The 21,069-nt window shown below is 37.0% G+C and overlaps 1 protein-coding gene and 1 long non-coding RNA gene across 6 annotated transcripts in view; one reads left to right on the forward strand and one right to left on the reverse strand.

The window, feature by feature from the left end:
• Positions 1-20,105, forward strand: part of LOC144973551 (uncharacterized) — a 37,815-nt gene extending 17,710 nt beyond the window's left edge. For 4 of the 5 annotated variants that reach the window (XM_078916111.1, XM_078916115.1, XM_078916112.1 and 1 more), the window contains 8 exons: positions 5,909-5,997; positions 6,760-6,919; positions 8,204-8,411; positions 8,968-9,199; positions 10,596-10,774; positions 13,956-14,593; positions 16,250-16,283; positions 17,453-20,105. In XM_078916111.1, the coding sequence (XP_078772237.1) occupies positions 5,909-5,997; positions 6,760-6,919; positions 8,204-8,411; positions 8,968-9,199; positions 10,596-10,774; positions 13,956-14,593; positions 16,250-16,283; positions 17,453-18,353 (2,441 nt within the window). In that variant the 3' untranslated portion in view covers positions 18,354-20,105. The remainder of the gene's footprint in view (positions 1-5,908; positions 5,998-6,759; positions 6,920-8,203; positions 8,412-8,967; positions 9,200-10,595; positions 10,775-13,955; positions 14,594-16,249; positions 16,284-17,452) is intronic. The other variant, XM_078916113.1, reaches the window with a different exon arrangement.
• Positions 1,359-3,276, reverse strand: LOC144973552 (uncharacterized). Its single transcript, XR_013645575.1, has 2 exons — positions 2,972-3,276; positions 1,359-1,535 (listed from the first exon to the last, which is right to left on the reverse strand). It is a non-coding gene; the product is annotated as an uncharacterized LOC144973552 (long non-coding RNA).
• Positions 20,106-21,069: the final 964 nt, after the last annotated feature.

Genomic DNA, 21,069 nt, shown 5'->3' on the forward strand with positions numbered 1-21,069 from the left:
TTTTACCATTGGGTACCTATCTTATTTTTGGAAAATAAATATCTCTTATAATAATTTGTATGACATGTAATATATCATTTTAATCAGAAAAGAATAATTAATGTGACTACGACAATTTTACACGTATAAAATTTGGTTATTAGTCAATGAAATAGCAAAATTATGCAATGAATTGTAAAAAAAAAAAAAAAGTTACTCTACTATCAACTTACATCAGATTTCCATGTTTTCTGCTAATCCAAAGACATTTTGAATCACATATATTTAATTACACATATATCCTAAGTATGTAGTCCAAATTTGAGGTTGAAATGCTAAAAATCTAAGATTTTATAGCAATATAACTGTTTGCAGTCAAAATTTCTAAAAATTGCCACAGTCACACAGTTTGCAGAAATAGCACATCCTACCAATAAACAAAAGCTAAAATTGTCCTAATCCTATATGTTACAACTAATTTTACAATAAAATAACAAACAATAAGCAGCAGTTCTAAAAATCTAAATTTGACTCTGTGTGGTATTCCTCAAAACATTTTTTTGCATGGAGATGAGGCTTAGTCGAGCATCCACGACAGAAATAATTTGTCCTTTTCTTCTTCCCTGTTGTGCCTCTGTTGCACCACACACATGCTCTGTCCTGTTCCGAATGAGAGATGAGGTGTAGATTCCCTACAAACCTCTCAGGGATGGAGGTAGAGGGGCGGCCAGGCTGACGAGCTTCATCCCTTGCTCGATCCGAGTCATTCCGTGAAATAACTGAAAGCTTTGTCATTTCCTCAACAAGTTTTTTTTTTAAATCCAGAAGAGGAATCTTCTTGTTTTGAGACAGGGTGAATAAAATATGGGCATTGGTTCCACACAGTTCAAACATGAAATAAAACAGTTTCTTCCATCATTTAACAGTCTTGCGGTTGAAGGTCCCGTAGTAGCCCGTCTGTTGATCCGCCCGATCACATCCATTCATGTTGTTGTTATAGTTATGGATGAGACCGGGTTTCTCCATCACTTTTCCTTTTTTTACAGTTGTAGCCATTTCACACGATGCTTTTGTTGAACAAGCTACTACGGGTTTTCTTGCCTTTTTGTCCCTCCACATGACGCAAGAGATATCGGCCTCTTTGTGGGTTGTAAAAAACCATTTGCGCTCCAAATGCTTCAATTTTAGAGCCCGAATTTCCTGAGGGAATCCACGCCGATTCGTGTTGACCGTGCCGGTGTAGTAAAATCCCTTTGCTGATAAGGCTTCCAAAAGTTTCATTGTAGTATAATACCTATCAGCAAAGAGATGATGACCCTTTGAGAACGGTTGCAGAAGAGTCTCAAACACTTTCACAGCCTGCCCGTTGTCATGTGGAACGTCCGGATTATAAGACGTCTTTTCTCCGAAGTACGTCAAGAGATTAACGACATATCCTGTCGTGCTATCCGTCAAGCCAAAGACTTTGATGTGGTATTTCTTTGGCTTTTGGGGTTGAACATTTTATAGACCCAACGCCCCTGAAATCCCACAACCATCTCATCCAGCGAAAGATTCTGAAATGGATAAAATGCGGATCTAAAATTTTCCAAAAGCATATTCATGAAGGGTTCAATTTTATCCTTCGAAGAGGCTGTTGCAGAATCCGAGCAATGCAACATGCTGTGGAAGATGGATTCAAATCTTGGGCGAGAAAACATATGGTGGTACCAAGGTTTGTAACTCGGTGAGTCCTTCGATGCCCAGCATACACGAATTGATGGCGGTTTGTCGATTCCCAGTTGAATTATGACGGCCAGGAATTTGTAGATCTCTGCCCTGGTGACAGGTTTCCAGTTGTTGAAAACAGACTGTCTTAGAGGAGGATTGTTGAGGGCACACCTGTAGGCTGCATATGCATTGATGGCATTGATCAGAAATTCTAAGACTGGTGTCGAAAACAAAGCAGAAAAGCATCAAGTGGAGTTGACTGCACTGTCAAATTCGCCCGTAGTCCTGGCTCTTGTGGTGGTGAAAATCTGAAATTATTTCTTGTTTCAGCATCACCTTCTGTAATCTGAAATATAAAATAAAAAGAAAATATGAATAGCATGGAAAAATAAAACAAGAAAGAGATTGTTTTTGTTGTCAATGATAAATATTCGGGGGGGGGGGGGGGGGGGGGGGGGGGGGAGAGGTACCTACTACTGAGAGTAAAGAATAAAATCCAGCAGTTAAAAAATTGCTATTTGATCAACAAAATGTTCAGAAAAAATTGTCCTGGAACGTTTGTATATTTAAAAAGAAAAACAACAAAACACAGATGCAAGACAACAAAAACAACAATAGTATCAGCAACAACAACGGAACCAAAACAAATATCAACATCACTTGCAACTTGGCCAGGAATGCGGTACTCAGATGTGAATAAAATAATTGTCTTCGGGGTCTCAGTCTCAGTAAATATTCTAGTTTACACAATGAAAATAAAACCAATAAATAAATAAAGTAATAGTTTATGTCCATGATAATCATCTGGGGGGGGGGGGGGGGGGGGGGGGAATTACTGATGAGAATAAAAAATAAGAATAGTTGGCCAAAGTTTTGACCAGCAGATTGTTCAGGATAAAAATAATAAAACAATAGAATTTTTTTAAAAAGACACACAAGACACACAGCAAAGAACAACAAAACAACAACAATAACATCGGCATCAGTGTCAACAGAATCAATCTGATAATGCTATTCTCAGACTTTGACAAAATATCCTTAGTTTCGGTTTGTGTTTACTAGAAATGTAAACACAAACATGAGAGAAAATGAAAAGAGCAAAGTGATGACGGAAAAAAGTCAAAAACAAAAACAAAGCAAGTAAAGTAACAAGTACAAGTAGACAAGATTTATGTTAGCATTGTAATTGTTTTCACCCACTTACCTCCGACCAAACAGGTAAGTCATCAGCAGTAACAGCAGTGATATGCCTTTTCTTGGCAGGGGGAGGAGCAACTGATACCTGGTCCTCGGCTTCGCTATCAGATTCAGATGATACTGAGCCATTGACATTTCTAGAAATATCATTATCCATTTCATCAGACGATGAATCTCCATCACTTCCACTGTCCGTTTCCAACGTTTCAAACAGTAAACGTGCTTGCTCAGCAGTATGTCGTCTTATCCTTGACGGGCCAGCGTCCATGTTTGTTGTCAGTTTCGTAGCAACGACGGTCGCAACAAAAGAATACGTATATTTTTAATTAAAAAGTTGAAGAATTGATAAAAGGCGGTTGATTCTGTCAAAGGACGCGCTATTTTTAATGTTTTCTTCCGTTCGGTTGATTAAAAAGTCGGAACAAAGCAAAATATGAACGTTTCTTTTCACATTTCGCTTTTACGCTCACAGCGTAGGAATGGATTCGAGCTCGATTCGGGTTTATGCTGAGAGCGTAGGAATGGACGGAATCAGTTAATAGGCTTCAACAGTCATGAAGTCACTTCCCTCGTAATGACGTATAATAACTTAGTAACTGGTTCTAATCGGAATAATGCTGGATGCCCTTATGAAATACTTCTCAGACGAGCATAAAAGTGTATCCAGAGGAAGAAAAAAAACATTATAAATCCGATTATGTTTTGACTTTTATACATTCTGATCACATGACATGAAAAGTTCCAGTCACCATGAAGAATAAATAAAAAGTACCGATTAAAAAAAAAAAACCAAGCTGCTCGTTGCTGGGTGGATGTGACATCAGTCTATTGAATTCAATTGGGGGTCTCAATAGTACAGTTGGTAGAGCACTCGCTTCACAAGCAGAGGGAATGGGCCTGCCCCTCCCATAGTGGGCATGGAGGTACATACTGTTGTCTTCTATCCCCCTATATCTGTTTTCCAACTTGCTTTCTGTCTTTGTCTTGGAATGAGATCACTTGGGTTTTGTCCTGGCCCTGGCCGGAGTCCTAGCTGGGAGGGAAACAGTCAAATGTATAGTTAGTTTTGGGAGATGATAATTTTTCCCTTGTAAATCATCTCTCTGTCATGTACTGTATTATTTTTCCTTTTACATATGTATGATTTGTAAACAATGGAGTGCGTTCCTGTTGGCTGGGACCTGTGTGCTTATGTCTGAATGAGACATTTAGGGATCTCAAACTAAGTACACTGATAGTAAAGTGAGCTCTTGGAATCTACATCTGTTCCCTATTTGAACCAATTCCCCTTTGTCTGCCTTATTCTTGGATGCTTTAATTGTATATTCTAGAACTTTTTACTATATCCATTTTCTTCCATTTTACTGGCGCTGATATTACCTAAATATGTTGCAAGCGCCGTAAAACCCTTCAAAACAAACAAACAAACAAGCATATGGGAAGACGGAAGAGATCGAACCCGGGTGCAGTCGAGATTTTTTTCTGATCCCCCCGTCCACACAGCAATGATTGGTGGTGGAAAGTACTGTGCAATAGACTGGTGTCCTGTCCAAGGGGTAGCAAGCAGTTGCTTTTGTCCTTTTCACGCTATAGAAACTGGGATTATAAGTCGGGCTTCACTGGCCTAATGGCTCTGAAGGACTCCATCCCTTACTCTGGTATTGTTTTGAGGACAAGCAGGTGTTTTTGTTTTCTGCAGTATAACCCTCTCCTTACCACCAACAGCAAAAATCGTCACATTTGTAACGACACAATATACATTTATCTTATTCAGATTTGTTTTGTACATCACAAAAGTTGAAGAATGATCTTTGTTTAATTAATAAAAACGTAAAAGTTGTTTTGTAGAGAGCTTGTTTGAGTTAAAAAAATAATTTCTTCTGCTGGGTAAGCCTGTCATTTTGGGAAAATACTGAGAATGATCGGTAAGGAAAGGGTTAAGATATAAATTATTCTCATTCCTTTGAATTAAGCTTGATAAATTTGATATTCATATTTATGACCATGGCATTTTCAGCATCAGTTTACATTAACATTTTTTTAAAAATATCATTTTTAAGGTGGTGAGTCTAATTCATCATGAAATAATTACAAATTTGATTGTTTTCATGTAGACAGTTATGATAAAAATGTTAAATTCAGGTAAAATCAAACTAAGAATGGTCGTACAGTAAAGTAAAGACTGTTCCACCCTGGGTATTTAGGGTAGCAAGTGTCTTGTATTGTTGTTCTTTCTTTTTGATGACAAATATAACTTCTGAAGTTACATAACTGGGTGGGGTTCCTGACCTCCCATAGTGGGCAGGGGGGTACATACTGTATCTTCTATCCCCCTATATCTGTTTTCCAACATGCTTTCTGTCTTTGCTTTGGAATGAGATTTCTTGGTTTTGTCCTGGCCTTGGCCGGAGTCCTGACTGGGAGGGAAACAGTCGAATGCATAGTTATTGTTTTGGGAGATGATCTTTTTTTCCTTGTAAATCATCTCTCTGTTATGTATTATTATATTTGTTATTTTGAATGTATAATGTAAGCATTTGAGTGTATAGCATTTGAGTGTATTCCTCTTTGTTGGATTTTGTGCTTGTGTCCGGATGAGACTTACAGGTGATCTCAAAACTAAGTAAATTGGTGGTACGCTCTTGGAATCTACATCTGATCCCTATTTGTTTCCAGTTCCCCTTTGTCTTACTTTCTCTTGGGTGCTTTTATTGTAATTCTAGAACTTTTTACTATCCCTATACGGAAAGCGCCGTAAAACCCTTAAAAACAAACAAAAACAAGTTACATAAAAAAATATTTGTTAATTAATTTCTATTCTCTACATTTCCATTTCTTGCATTAGTGATTGATGTACATAAAATTAATGGAATAACAGATTTTGCAAAGTCAAAAAGTTTTATTGGGGAACACAAAGAAAGTTTCTCTTGAATTTATCAATAGATGAGACTCACACCGTATACTGAATTTTGCAGTTTGGTTAAATTACGTTTTCCCTCTATCTTCGCCTTTTTTTTTATAGAAATACTTCTAAAAAGGAAGAAAATTGCAGATGAAAATAAGAATGATCGTACAGTGAAGGCTGTTCCAAGAGATATAAATGCCAAGAAGGTAACTTTTTACTATTTCTATGTGTTGTAGCTTGTTCTGTTTTGATTTCTTTTTACTATTACTATGTTTTGTAGCTTGTTCTGTTTTGTTTTCTTTCTTTTTATTTGGATTCTTTCCTTGGCCTGTTTGTTTGCAAATTTATTATTTTATAATTGGCGAATTTTTTTTTTTCTTTTTTGTCTTTCCATCTGTGATCATTTTTCCATTACTGGGTTTTCAGATTTCTCATGGCTATGATATGCGGCTATGTGGTCTAGTGGTATGACACTCGCTTTCGGATCGGAATGTCCTGGGTTCGAGCCTCGCTCGTCGCATAGTTGAGACCTTGGAAAAGACTCTTTGCTCACAATTTCTCACCATACTCAGGTGTAAAAATGAATATCTGGCCGTTAACAGCATTGTCTTTGAAGAATTGGAATATCGCCTAACAGATGGCATGTCCCGTTCTACATGTTAAATGTTGCTGTTGGCCAGTGACCCCTTGTAAAGCGCTTTGAGCACATTTAGTGGATATTTAGTGGGAATCCTGGTTGATTCTAAAATTTCATTGATAGCTTTCATCGGTTGTTGGGTAACAATCAAAATGTTTATTTAAGGAGATTAGAATTCAAATAACCAAATTTTTTATCATGGGGATTGTTTTTCTCATAAAAATGTCATAGAAAAATATTAATGTGTTTTATTCATACTACTGAAAGCCAGTGTTGTTTTCTTTGTTCTTTTTTATTTTTTATTTATATATATCTTTTTTTTTATCTTCAGTCAAAGAGAGACTCGGCCACACAACCACCTGAGACAGATATATTAATGCAGGTGGAGAATGTGGAATCGATTGATAAAGTCTTGACTGGGAGGCCAGGGGCTTGGAAAGGCCCTTCGACACCCGGCAAACTGAGACAGTCGAAGAATGCTCCTTATAAAGGTTGGACATCTTTCTTGGGTTTTTTTTTGTTTTTTTGTTTGGTTTAGTTTGTCAGTGTTTTTGATATTTGTATTTTTGCTTGGATTCTTGTTGGTGTTAGGCTTTGAATTAGGAGTTTAAATTATATATTTTAGGGAGATTGAGAATGATTAAGAACAATGTGAAATTGAATGTAAGCTTCAATTTAATTATAAAAACGGATCAAATGAACGTTTCGGGTTTCCCCTTTATCAACAAAACAGGATGAATGAAACAACACAGATGAATGAGATAATGTGGTAGTGGAGTAGTTAATTCATCATTCCTCTTAACTACGCCACTATCACATTATCTCATTCATCTGTGGTGTTTCATTCATCCTGTTTTGTTGATAAAGGGGAAACCCGAAACATTCATTTGATCTGTTTTTGTAATTAAATTGAAGCTTACATTCAATTTCACATTATTATTTATTTTTTCGAGCTTCGGGCAGCAACATTTACATTAAAATTTAAAGTGAAAAATAACAGATGAGCTTTTTGTTGTTGAGGACTTGTGAATGTGACCAATGAAGAGTGTTGGGGATTGATTGTTCATTGTTTCTATTTTAGGATATTTTAAGTTTTGATTTTGTTTCTCTTTAAACAACTCTTCAGAATAGAACAGTTTCACCAAAATAAACGCTCAAGTTCTGAGGTGTAACCTGGAAAATATAGATTTGAAAGTCTGTAAATAAAAAGGAAATCGTGAAATGGTTTTTGTGTGTCCCGATAGAGTTGATCTATAGACTGGGACCCGGGGGTAGGAACCACTGAATTCATGTTAGGTTTCTTAGTTTCAGTAGTTTCTATCAGCCTCAGACTAGTTTCACTGTGTTATTTTGAAAGAGGGCACATATATATATATATATATATATATATATATATATATATATATATTCCTTCATAGAATAACATCCTTGGAATTGATCGTGAATGGAAGTTTGATACAAAGTTGACGCTATGGGTTATTTTACTTGGCATCTTATTTAAAATCGTCAGAAAATCATTTCCTCTTATCTGAAACATTGATTTTTTCAATCTCCTCCTAAAATGATGTCATAAAACTAATAAATAGAGGTGCCTAAATGAGTCAATAAAATGGAGATAAAGATAAAGGGAGTAAATCTGACTCATGAATGAACAACACAAAACAAACGACGTTTCGGCCCTTGGCCTTTTTCAAGTAAACACAGAATACATATATATATTTATTTATATTAGATTGTCATAATGATAAAATGATGTCATTGGTTGTTGTCTTCAGCTTCAAAAAGTCGACCCAAATCCTCATCAGTCACCAAGGGGAACAGTGAAGATTTGTCAGACATCTCTGACAACTCAGACTTTGGCGATGACGTGCCGCAGAGGAAAATAATGGCCAGTGTCTCAGAGGAGTTAGGAAATACTGGCAGTCCTGATGTCTTGAACAGGTGGAGGCAGACAGAGCCCCTCCTTATGCTTAGAAGGAACAGGTGACTATGGCTTTTATTAACACTTTTACTTTTCAAATGCTTTTTTTTACTTTTAGATTTTTTATTTAGAAGTTTCTATGTGAATGTGTCCTGTACCTGGTGTATTACTACAAATTGAAAAGTATCACGAGTTGGTCTGTCTGTGAGTAGTGGGAGGTTTTAAAAAGCAGGTGAGAGGTCAGTATAATAGAAATTTATTTCCTTTTTCTGTGACCAAATTTGATGAAATAATAAATGAAATATGTAGACAATTGATGGTTTGAGCATTACTATGCAATAACTTATCAGAGTATTTCTTTCCATTTAGTTCGTTCCGCCCCCTCAACTACTTATTTCCAGTCAAAGAAAAAGCCTAGCAAACATTCCATAATTCCAATTTTTAAATTAAGATTTTGCGCCGAATTTGAATGTTGCTTTGTCTTAGTTTGTCATTCTCATGCTGCCTCAATCAGGTGTCAGCCATTTTGTGACGGAAATGCGAATATAGCCCCAGCATTGAATATTCCAGTTAAATTGTCTGATTTTCAAAATTTACCTAATTATTTTATGTCAACAGATCTGTGAAAGAATCTCCTTCTAGAAGAGATTCCTCTCGGCTTCACGTAGAGTCAGACGAGAGGTTTGTTGACTTCAACAAGCGGAGCCATCCTCAAAGATCGAGATCGTCCAGAGATGAAAGAGACAAGAGTGGAAAAGAGCCAGGCAGACAAAGGGAGGAGAGACAGGCTGGTGACAGGAATAACAAAATGCTCGACTTGAATGATGCAGATTTTGATAAACGTCACAAAGTACGGACATCGAACAATTGTACTATTTTAATAAGAGAGATGTATTCTCTCAAGGCTCATGGAGCCAAGTTCTATCCTGGGTTCCTTAAGTCGGGAGGGTCCTCCTGATAGCTCAGTTGGTAGAGTACATGCTTCACATTCAAAAGGATTGAGATCGATCCCGGGTGCAGTCGAGATTTTTTTTCTGATTGATCTCCCTTTCCACCCAACAGTGATTGGGTAGCTGAATCTGTTAGATATAGCGGAAAGTACTTTGGGATAGACTAGCATCCTTCAAAAGGATAGCAAGCAATTGCTATTGTCCATTTCACGCTATAGAAATCGGGTTAAACTCCGGCTCCATGGGCCTAATGGCTCTGAAAGACTTTTTTCCTTGGGTCAGACTTTTTTCTTTTTTTTAAATCATTCTACAGGATTTACATTAAATTTGTCATTCCCATAAATTATATATAGAAGCTATGGGATTTCTAAAAGATAATCAATCTCTCTCTCTCTCTCATCTCGCTCTCTCTCTCTCTCTCTCTCTCTCTCTCTCTCTCTCTCTCTCTCTCTCTCTCTCTCTCTCTCTCTCTCTCTCTATGTAGCAATGACTATCCCGCACAAATCTTTGGGCCTCTTTTTCGCTCACGAAGTGCCCGAATTCGCGTCAAAATATGGGACGAAGCCGTTTCGTATATCCTATTTTAAAAAATTAATTACGACGCTGTTTATCGATGAATATGACTGAAAGTTGGCACACAGTTAGAAAAAAGGTCATTTTAGATTATGTCAAGCGACAAAACTCGTGTGATTACCAGAAGACCGTTAAAAATAGATTTGTACTCTTTGGAGTAAAATATTTCTAAAACTACCGGGCGTGGAGGTTTTGTCGTTGACAAGGTAATACATGAACATTTCTTCTTTTTGGTTGTAAAATTGCATATGAATATGACGAGTACTTTTCCCGTATTTTACAAAACACCATCCTAATTTGCTCTTCAAGTTTCAATCTTTTAATCCATTTATTACGCAAAATACAACCAAAGGCCGAAAAAAAAAATGCTGAAAAAGCGTCCCATATTTTCGCGTTATTTCCTCTTTACGGGTCATCCAAATAAATGACACCTTTGAAACTGCATTTATGAATGGATTTTCAAAATTCAAAAACATTTTTACTCAGTGGAGATAGGGCTTTGATTTTTGACAAAAATTTTCCTCAAAAAGAGAAAAAAACATTTTTCATAGTCATTGCTACTCTATGTCTCTCCCTTTCTCCTTCTTTCTTTCTTTCTTGCTTTCTCTCTCTCTCTCTTTCTCTCTCTCTCTCTCTCTCTCTCTCTCTCTATCTCCCCCCCCCCCCCCCCCCCAATACCTATTTGGACAGATTTGTAAAGTGACTGCATAATCTGAATTACAGGTGATCATGGCCGGTCAAACCAAGTCTGATTGGAGTATATATAGTCAAGGCGGTGGCGGCGGGGAAGAAGACCTGAGGTGCATGCTGGAAAATCTGAAAAATCGTAGGTCATCCAAGCAGGGAGATGGGGCGGAGTCCAGTTCTTTGAACAGACAGCAGAGTGTGGAGTTTGTGGGAAGGTGGGTAGTAGTACCAAGTTATAGAAAAGAAAGGTTTTTATAACCCCAGATTCCCATCCAGTTGCATCCGTTGTCGAATCGTTTGAAAACAAACGAATTTTCTTCAATTGTAAATGGATTTTTGTGTGAAACAAAATACAGTGCAGTACGTATCCCTCGTCCTTGCTCAGAAATAAAAGATAATAAAATATAATAATAATATGAATAATAATAATAATAATAATAATAATAATAAAAAGTAATAAAATAATAATAATAATAATAATAATAATAATAATAAATAATAATAATAGTATAAATAATAATAATAAAAATAATAATAATAGTAATAAAAATAATAATAATAGTAATAATAATATATCCTTAGTGTCCTCAAAATAGTGGCAATTTGTCATTTGATTACGCATTTATAACAATACAATAAATATATTGACATAGACACACTCACACATATGCACACGAGTAACATCATAGTCATCGGCACCATCATTGTCATCAACAACATAATCATCATCATCATCATAACAACCTTCCTAATATTTCCGTTACAATCCTTCACTTTCACCATTCCCCTATAACACCCTCCCATAATGTAAGACGAGGAATCGAATCCGTGAAAAGGAGGAATACATTAAATTTGGACCAAAAAAAAAAAATTGATGAATTTGTACGAGGCATCCGTGAAAATGTGTAATAAGAGGATGAGGAATATGTACTGCACTGTACCTTGTTTTCATAACATTGTGTCTCTTCATCAATCTGGCAATAGTCTAGTTTTGTCTCGAAATGGAAAACTAGAAATAAATTCATAACATATTGTGGAATATCCCTCTATTTGAAGGTTTCTCATTTGAATGGAATTCAAAAGCATTAGTTCATATTGACATGCGTGGATTGACATACGTGGTCTCGTGTTATGACACTCACCTTCCTGGGTTCGAGTCCTGCTCTTAAGTGGCTCATACACGAGTCCTTGAAAAAGGATCTTTACTTACATTCTCTCACGGCAGTCATGTGTAAAATGAGTACCTAGCCATTAACAGTGTTGTCTCTGTCAGGAAAACATATTGTAATATCGCCTGATAGGCGTCATGTCTCGTCTTACATGTTAAGGGGCGGTTTGGGTCTAATTATTAGGAAGATCCTTCGAAAAATTGATTTTGAGATTTTGGTGGAAAATAATATTTTATTATCCTAGAAATAATATAATTGAAGTCCAAATTCTTAAAGTAGACTATAAAGACACGAAAAACATGGTCGAAAATTGTACAAGTAGTAAGAAATGTGTGAAAAACCGGAAGCTATTTTGCTATTTTCTCAATATGTCATTTTTCTAAGGGTATGGGATATTGTGTCAAACGTTTCTCAGAATCTATTCAATGAAATTGTCTGAAATTTTCCACATTATCACGGAGATAATGTATTATGTCACCATAGAGAGATTTTTTTGATAAGATATGTGAATTTTGAAATATAATCCTAATTCTGAATTTTTAACATCAATTTTTTCATAACATTTTGATTCTCAACTTTGTAATTTTCTAATAAAAATGCCATAAGCTAAAGCCGTAAAAACTCTCTATGGTGACACACTATGGTACAATGTTGACAAGAGGGAAGAATATGGAGGTCATTCCTTCATTAGTTTTTGTGGAACGTTTGCCACGAGTTTGTTATATTTTTTTATGTCAGACCCCCAAATTAGGTCGCAAAATGGGTATCAACACAGATAATTAAAATTTGTCACCACAAATGTTGTTTTTTAACCTATAATGACGATATAGAATGATTAAAACTGCCCAATATTGGTAATTAAAATTTTTGGTAGAAAAGACTCAAACCTCCCCTTAAGTGTTGCTGTTGACAAGGGACCCCTTGTAAAGCACTTTTTAGCATGTTTAGTGGATATGGCGCTATATAAATGCTTTATTATTATTATGATTATTATTATTATTATGATCATTATTATTTTTATTATTATTATTATTATTATTATTATTACTATTTGAATTAGAGAGACAATTAGCATCTTTGTCCTTTCTAAATAAGCTCAAAAATACACGACCCGGTTCCCATTCTTACAAGAGGTTGGATATCATGTAAACACGAGTTAATCTGTCTAACCAACCAACGTTCTTAAGCAAGAGAACGGGGAGTTTTCATGAAATGGTTTTACTGGGTGGGGTTCCTGACCTCCCATAGCAGGCAGGGAGGTACATACTGTGTCTTCTATCCCCCTTATATCTGTTTTCCAACATGCTTTCTGTCTTTGTCTTGGAATGAGATTAGTTGGTTTTGTCCTGGCTCTGGCCGGAGTCTTAGCTGGGAGGGAAACAGTCAAATGCATAGTTATTGTTTTGGGAGATGATATTTTTTCCTTGTAAATCATCTCTCTGTTATGTATTATTATTTTGAATGTATAATGTAAGCATTTGAGTGTGTTCCTCTTTGTTGGATTTTGTGCTTGTGTCTGGATGAGACTTGTAGGTGATTTCAAACTAAGTACATTGGTGGTATGCTCTTGGAATCTACATCTGATCCCTATTTGTGCTCAGTTCCCCTTTGTCTTACTTTTTCTTGGGTGCTTTAATTGTAATTCTAGAACTTTTTACTATCCCATTTTCTTCCTTTTTACTGGCGCTGATATAACCTAAATGTGTTGCAAGCGCCGTAAAACCCTTAAAAACAAACAAACATCTGTCTTTGTCTTGGAATGAGATTACTTGGTTTTGTCCTAGGCCTGGCCGGATACCCTGGCTGAGAGGGAAACAGTCAAATGTATTGTTATTGTTTTGGGAGATGATATTTTTTTCCTTGTAAATCATCTCTCTGTTATGTATTACATCTTTTATTATTATATTTGTTGTTTTGAATTTATAATGTAAGCATTTGAGTGCATTCCTCTTAGTGGGGACCTGTGCTCGTGTCTGGATGAGACTTTTAGGTGATCTCAAACTAAGTACATTGATGGTATGCTCTTGGAATCTACACCAATTCCCTATTTGTCTTACCTTTTCTTGGATGCTTTAATTGTAATTCTAGAACTTTTTACTATCCCATATTCTCCCTTTTTACTGGTGCTATTATGACCTAAATGTGTTGCAAGCGCCGTAAAACCATTAAAAACAAACAAACAAATGGTTTTAGCTTTTATATTAACGTATTTTATTCTGAATCGCAGGTCAAGAAGTCCCAGTGAGGTGGGAAGGACACGGCACAGCAGGGCCGATCACTCCAGGTCACCTGGAAGACCAGAACGCGACAGGCGTGTTGTCAGCAGAAAATCCCTCTCACCTACCCCTCGACGCAGCGGTGTTAGGAGAACTCCCTCTCCTTTCAGACCTCGACATAGAATTAACAGGGGTCAAGAGCGTGAAAGGCAGAATGTGCAAAGGTCCTCGTTTTCCCCGCCTTCAGGCCGAGAGCGTGAAAGACAGAATTTGAAAAGATCCTCTTTTTCCCCGCCTTTGGGCCGAGAGCGTGAAAGACAGAATGTGAAAAGAACCTCGTTTTCCCCACCTTCAGGCCGAGAGCGTGAGAGGCAGAATTTGAAAAGATCCTCGTTTTCCCCACCTTTGGGCCGACATGGTCGCAATCGCTCCTCATCACCCGTTCGGCGTGGAAACAGACGAAGTCAATCACCGCTGTCTAGATCTCGACAGCAGCAACCCCAGCACAGTAGAAGCCGAGAAAGAGACAGGCCGCCCAAGCAGAGTTTGAGCCCCATCCTCCCTTTCAGACCTGGCCAGAGAAATAAGGAGGGCAGGGAGCCAACACGGCAACAACACGACCAAATGAGATTGAGGCAGTCATCTCCTGGTATAGACTTTTGATTTTCCTCTCACGATAAATTTATTATGTAGAAACACTCAACTCTGTGCGGCTATGTGGTCTTGTGGTATGACATTCGCTTTCGGATCGGAAGGTCCTTGGTTCGAGCCTCACTCAGCGCAGTGCATATGTTGAGTCCGTGGAAAAGACTCTTTACTCACATTCTCTCACCGTACTTGGTGTAAAATGAGCACCTGGCCGTGAACAGTGTTGTCTCTGTCCGAAAAACTGTAATATCGCCTAGCAGACGTCATGTCTCGTTCTACATGTTACGTGTTGCTGTTGGCCAGGGACCCCTTGTAAAGCGCTTTGAGCACATTTAGTGGATATTGCACTATATAAAAGCTCTAGTTTTTAAATTGTTTCCCCCTTCTTTTCAGCTACATCATAAGGCAGACTTTTTGGGGTTTTTTGTGGATGCATAAATTTCCCCTGAAAAACTTGAGCTGTTATATAGTGTACTGTCTACTAGATATTCTCAAAGCGATTTATAAGGGGTCCCAAGTCAATATAAAACGCTCAAAGTGTAGGATGAGGCATGACTCTTGTGAGGTGCTATTCCTATCATAGTTTTTTATAGTACACCTGAGTTCATTGAGAGAATGCGAGTACTGAGCATTTTTCCAAGGACTCTAATTTGCGCAGCCCAGAGTGAGATTTGAATCAGGGACCTACCAATCTGAAGGTGAGTGGCATACGACCAGACCACAAAGCCAAACTAATAATAATAATTCCCTTCATTCATCCCATAGCAGAAATTTGTCTTTAGGGTCTATTCCAAGGGAAGATTGGAATAACCCAGGCGTCAGCCCCCGCAGTGAGCGCGGGCAAATTGAGCTAGGGCGAGGTGACTACTCGCTCAACGCCACACAGCACAGCGGCGGGTGATCGAAGTCAATACCTTTCGGGTACGAAGCAAACACCGTACCGCTGAGCCACGCTGCCCCTATGTACATTGACAGATCACTTGATACTAGTGGTCTGATTGTCTGATGGAATTTTCTGTTATTTGGATATAGACTTGTATTTCTGTCTCCGTTAATAGAGCTATTGACCCAATGAATAGGCAAGGGATAGATGATGATGATGATTTTATTTTTTTTTTATTATTATTATTTTATTATTATTATTATTATTATTATTATTATTATTATTATTATTTATTATTATATTGTTATTATTATTATTATTGTTATTATTATTATTATTGTTATTATTATTATTATTATTATTATTATTATTATTATTATTATTATTATTATTGTTATTATTATTATTATTGTTATTATTATTATTATTATTATTATTATTATTATTATTATTTTATTATTATTATTATTATTATTATTATTATTATTATTATTATTATTATTATTATTATTATTATTATTATTATTATTATTATTATTTATTATTATTGATTATTATTATTATTGTTATTATTATATTATTATTACTATTATTATTATTATTATTATTATTATTATTATTATTATTATTATTATTTTATCATAATTATCATTATTATTATTTTATCAGTATTATTATCATTATCATTATTATTATTATTATTATTATTATTATTATTATTATTATTATTATTATTATTATTATTGTTTTTATTCTTTTTTTTTCCCCTATCAGACTCGCACAATACTCCCATGAAGGGCAGGAACAGGTGAGACAGATTTCCATCATCAATTTAAGCTTCACTAATTAATATCCAGTTATTCAATAAAATGTGAAGTTGAAACACCAAGCTTCAGAATCTTTAAAACCCTTTACAGAGTAATGTACAAAAACCCTGAATGTGAGAGCTTCAAAATGCTCGTTAAAAACAATAAAATAGATTGAGCTTTATATAGCGCAATATCCACGAAATGTGCTCAAAGCGCTTTACAAGGGGTCCCTGGTCAACAGCAACATTTAACATGTAGGACGGGACATGATGCCTGTTAGGCGATATTACAATTTTTCGGACAAAGACAATGCTGTTAACGGCCAGGTACTGATTTTACACCCGAGTACGGTGAGAGAATGTGAGTAAAGAGCCTTTTCCAAGGACTCAACTATGCACTCGAACCCAGGACCTTCCGATCCAAAAGCGAGTGTCATACCACTAGACCACATACCCGCACACGTTACAGGATCAAAAACCCGTCTTCAGTCAATATCAAATAGAGCAATAATGTTAATATACTACTTTAAATCCAGGTGGAACAAACGTATTTTGTAAGTCAAGTCGGCAACGAATATGATGTGTGGAAATGATTTCAACATATATTTATTGCTGACCAAACATGACATCATTACAAAGTGACAAATTAATGAGAATTCCTTGATGTAAGACCAGGTTCGAGGCAGGCTGATTTTTTGGAATGTTTTTTTTTTTCCTGCATTTTTCCTTTCTTTGTCTGGCACTGGTTCATACACACTTTTTCATATCTTTTATCTTAATTACAAAGTGTTTTCTATCCACTGTTATTATTGCCAATCTTTACAGAGTGCTGAAATTTTTGATGCAAATTGAGTCAGAAATGGAAAATCATTCAAAGAATACAAAATAGTTTTAAAAACTCAACATGAAGTATGTTAAAAAAAAAACACCCAAAAAACTACACAATAAGATATTATCTCAAAAAGTGTTACTTTCATTGGTTTAATTACTTAGAGTAAGGTTTAGGGGGAGGAGTGTATGTATCACTAATGTTTTCTGACTCATCTTTGAAAATCTCATGAACACTATGTAAATGTGCATATTTTTTATCTTTTCAATTGGCCTTTGCTAGATCATGCGATTTTAAATTATCTCACAGCTTTTGTTTTCCCTTTTTATTTTAACATCAGTTCAAGGGAGAGAAAAGGCAGCGGACGTATGGAGCCCACCAGTTCAGATCAGGAGATCGCCATGAGCAAGACGCTCTACAACACGTTGATGGACCGGCTGCGGGAGAAGGCAGACGTGTACAGTCTGTCCAAGGATAGCAACTTGTTGGATGCCGCTAACGTTTACAGTCAGATCAACGAGCTTGCCGAGACGCTTACGGCTATCAAACACGATGCAGACGCCGTGAAGCAATTTCAAATGGGACTGGACTCCTTGGAAGCCCAGTTTTCCCAGCAATCCAACAACAACAACAGCAGCAGCGTGTCAGACCCGTCCAAGGAGCTTCACCCAGATCTGCTTCGCTACGTCAACATCAAACCGGGAAGTGGAAGTGGAAACAACAAGCCCGTCGATATCCCCCCACCCATTCCTCCGCCAGTCGCCCCACCTCTGTTTACCAGCGACTCTCCTACTGATAAGAAAGCCCAATTGGAGGCCATCGCCAAACAGCTGGTCTCTGACATGAAGCATCAGGGCTCGTTGGGATACAAGGACCAAGGTGGTGATGGCGATGATAACAGGAATACAAATCAAGGGAGAGCTTCTGGATCTCAGGGTGATGTGAGTGGGGGGATGTGGATGGTTCCCCCACCGTCTTCCAACGCAAGTGGGGGTGGTGGTGGTGGTTTTGTTGGCCCTCCCCCAATTCCTCCTGTGAACCCAATGGGTGGAGGTGTGCCCCCACCATTGAGAGCAGGCCCACCCCCTGGTCCTTTCTCAATGCCTCCACCCCCAGTTTTACCCAATATGATGCCACAACATCCCATGAATATGATGAGGCCACCCCAACCAGGGACCTTCAACAACGCCCTTCCTCCAGGCTTCATGCCCAGAGGGATTCAGGCCTGTAGACCGTCGTAACTAGGATGGTGCTCTTTTTAACAAACAGTTACAGTGGACGCTCAGTATGACAGTGGTGGTTAGACGGGGGGCTACTATCCCTGTAACAACCAAGTCCTGTTATATCCGAATTTCAAGGGAATCAACCCAAATGGTTTAAACCACCATTTTTTACCATTTGTTCTCAATCTCTCCTCTCTCTCTCTCTCTCTCTCTCTCTCTCTCTCTCTCTCTCTCTCTCTCTCTCTCTCTCTCTCTCTCTCTCTCTCTCTCTCTTTTTTTTTTTTTTTTCTTCCCTACACACACACACACTTTCAAGCTGACAGTTGTGTGTGTGTGTGTGTGTGTGTTGTGTGCTAAACACAGCCTGTCTGGAGCAAGGCCCGTGTTATATTGAAAATAATATAGTATAGTAGTAATGCTCTCCGTTACCTTTAGCTTTAGGCATTCCTGGGCATAATATGGGCCAATGTTTTATGCATTTGGAGATATTAAGTGGGTTTTGGCATCCGTGTTATAGCCGATTAGTCTCTTTAAAAGTCCGTTATAGCTGGTAAATATGTACTAATTGCAAAGAGGGATAAAAAGAGCAGATTTTTAAAACTCCTTTTATAACAGAGTCCCTGTTATATCTGGACCTGTTATACTGGTCTCCACTGTAACATGTAAATATATGATGAGTATGGACTTTGTATATATTGTGTGTCTGGGTGGTAGATGTGGGTGTGGGGTGTAGATGTGTGTGTGTGTGTGGGGTTGTATTGTATTTGTGGTATGATTCTAAGGTTGTTAGATTCTCTGATCTTGAATAAACGTTTTGCCATTCGTTGTAAATGACCAGTGATACTTCAATGAAGTGGTAAATTCCAAATCCATACTTTCACTTTCGTTTTCAAAATTTCTTTTCCTGTGCCCAATCCAGATATGAATAATTATCAGAAAGTTTGGCGGGAACTTTTCTCTATATTCTCCAGTTTTCTCATCTAAAAAATGACCTTCTGTGATCTAAAGAATACTTTTGTCTAATGGTTAAACCCTGGACAGTCTAAATTTGGTCAAATTGAGAACAAAATACCAAACGTGGAACGTTTCAGGCTCAAAACCCTTCTTCAGCCAACAACAAGAAGCAATAAAGACATAAATACATTACTAAATTCCAGATTGACGACAGATTTTTGTTGGGATTTTTTTGTTGACTGAAGGAGGAATTTGAGGCCAAAACGTTCCGTGTTTGATATTTTGTTCTTTTTTGAAGCTGTATAATTATTTTTGTTTATTACTTTTTGTTGTATAATATTGTACTCTCTGTAACTGTCCCTGTACTGAGATAAAATAGTTTTGCTTGATTTTAATTCCTGTACCTTTTCCGCCAATATTAAAATAGTTTTGCTTGATTTTAATTCTTATATCTTCTCCGTCGATATTTGAAACAAAGCAACAGTGATAATCTTCTCTGTAGTGCAGTGTGGGAAAAAAACAACTTTTGGGGTATTTTGCTATTAGTAGAGTGCACGCTTCCTAGCAGGATCTTGTGCCTCTTGTTTTGATTAAGGCTAAGGTGATCACAATACAAATGTTTTCGCCAACACCTACCTATAATGGTCTTGTCCTCTTGATGGCCTGTAGTAGAGACCGACATGAACATTTTGTAAATATTCTAATGTTGTTTATTGTTGTATTATTGCAGACTTTGAATTTCTGATATGGGATGTAAGTAAAAAGTCGCCAGTTGTTACAAAAAAATAAATAAAAGAAAATTCTATTGAAATTTTAGTGATTTTGTTTTTGTTTTTTTAATTATTTTTGTCATTGTTATTGTTGCTGTTTTGGGTGAGACGGGTTATATAATTGTTTCACGATTCACACTGGTCTCACGTGGCAGACTCCCATAGCGGGCAGGGAGGTACATACTGTGTCTTCTATCCCCTTATATCTGTTTTCCAACATACTTTCTGTCTTTGTCTTGGAATGAGATTACTTAGTTTCGTCCTGGCCCTGGCCGGAATCCTGACTGGGAGGGAAACAGTCAAATGTATAGTTATTGTTTTGGGAGATGATATTTTTTTCCTTGTAAATCATCTCTCTGTTATGTATTATTATATTTGTTATTTTAAATGTATAATGTAAGCATTTGAGTGTGTTCCTCTTTGTTGGATTTTGTGCTTGTGTCCGGATGAGACTTATAGGTGATCTCAAACTAAATACATTGGTGGTATGCTCTTGGAATCTTCATCTGATCCCTATTTATTCCCATTTCCCCTATGCCTTACTTTTTCTTGGGTGCTTTATTTGTAATTCTAGAACTTTTTACTATCCCATTGTCTTCCTTTTTACTGGCGCTGATATAACCTAAATGTGTTGCAAGCGCCGTAAAACCCTTAAAAACAAAAAAAAATGCCTGATATGACTAGTTGCAGCCGTAAACTAAAACAAAAACAATGCATATATGACCTTAATGTGTTGCAAGCACCGTAAAACCCTTAAAAAACAAACAACTGGCACTGATATGACCTTAATGTGTTGCAAGCACCGTAAAACCCTTAAAAACAAACAACTGGCACTGATATGACCTTAATGTGTTGCAAGCACCGTAAAACCCTTAAAAACAAAAAAACAACTGGCACTGATATGACCTTAATGTGTTGCAAGCACCGTAAAACCCTTAAAAACAAAAAAACAACTGGCACTGATAGACTTAGTGTTGCAGCCGTAACTTAAAAAACATGGTCTCACTGGC

This window comes from Berghia stephanieae, chromosome 5 (genome assembly GCF_034508935.2).
Source record: "Berghia stephanieae isolate SIO BIC M18660-M18661 chromosome 5, UCSD_Bste_1.3, whole genome shotgun sequence".
NCBI classification, from domain to species: Eukaryota; Metazoa; Mollusca; class Gastropoda; order Nudibranchia; family Aeolidiidae; genus Berghia; species Berghia stephanieae.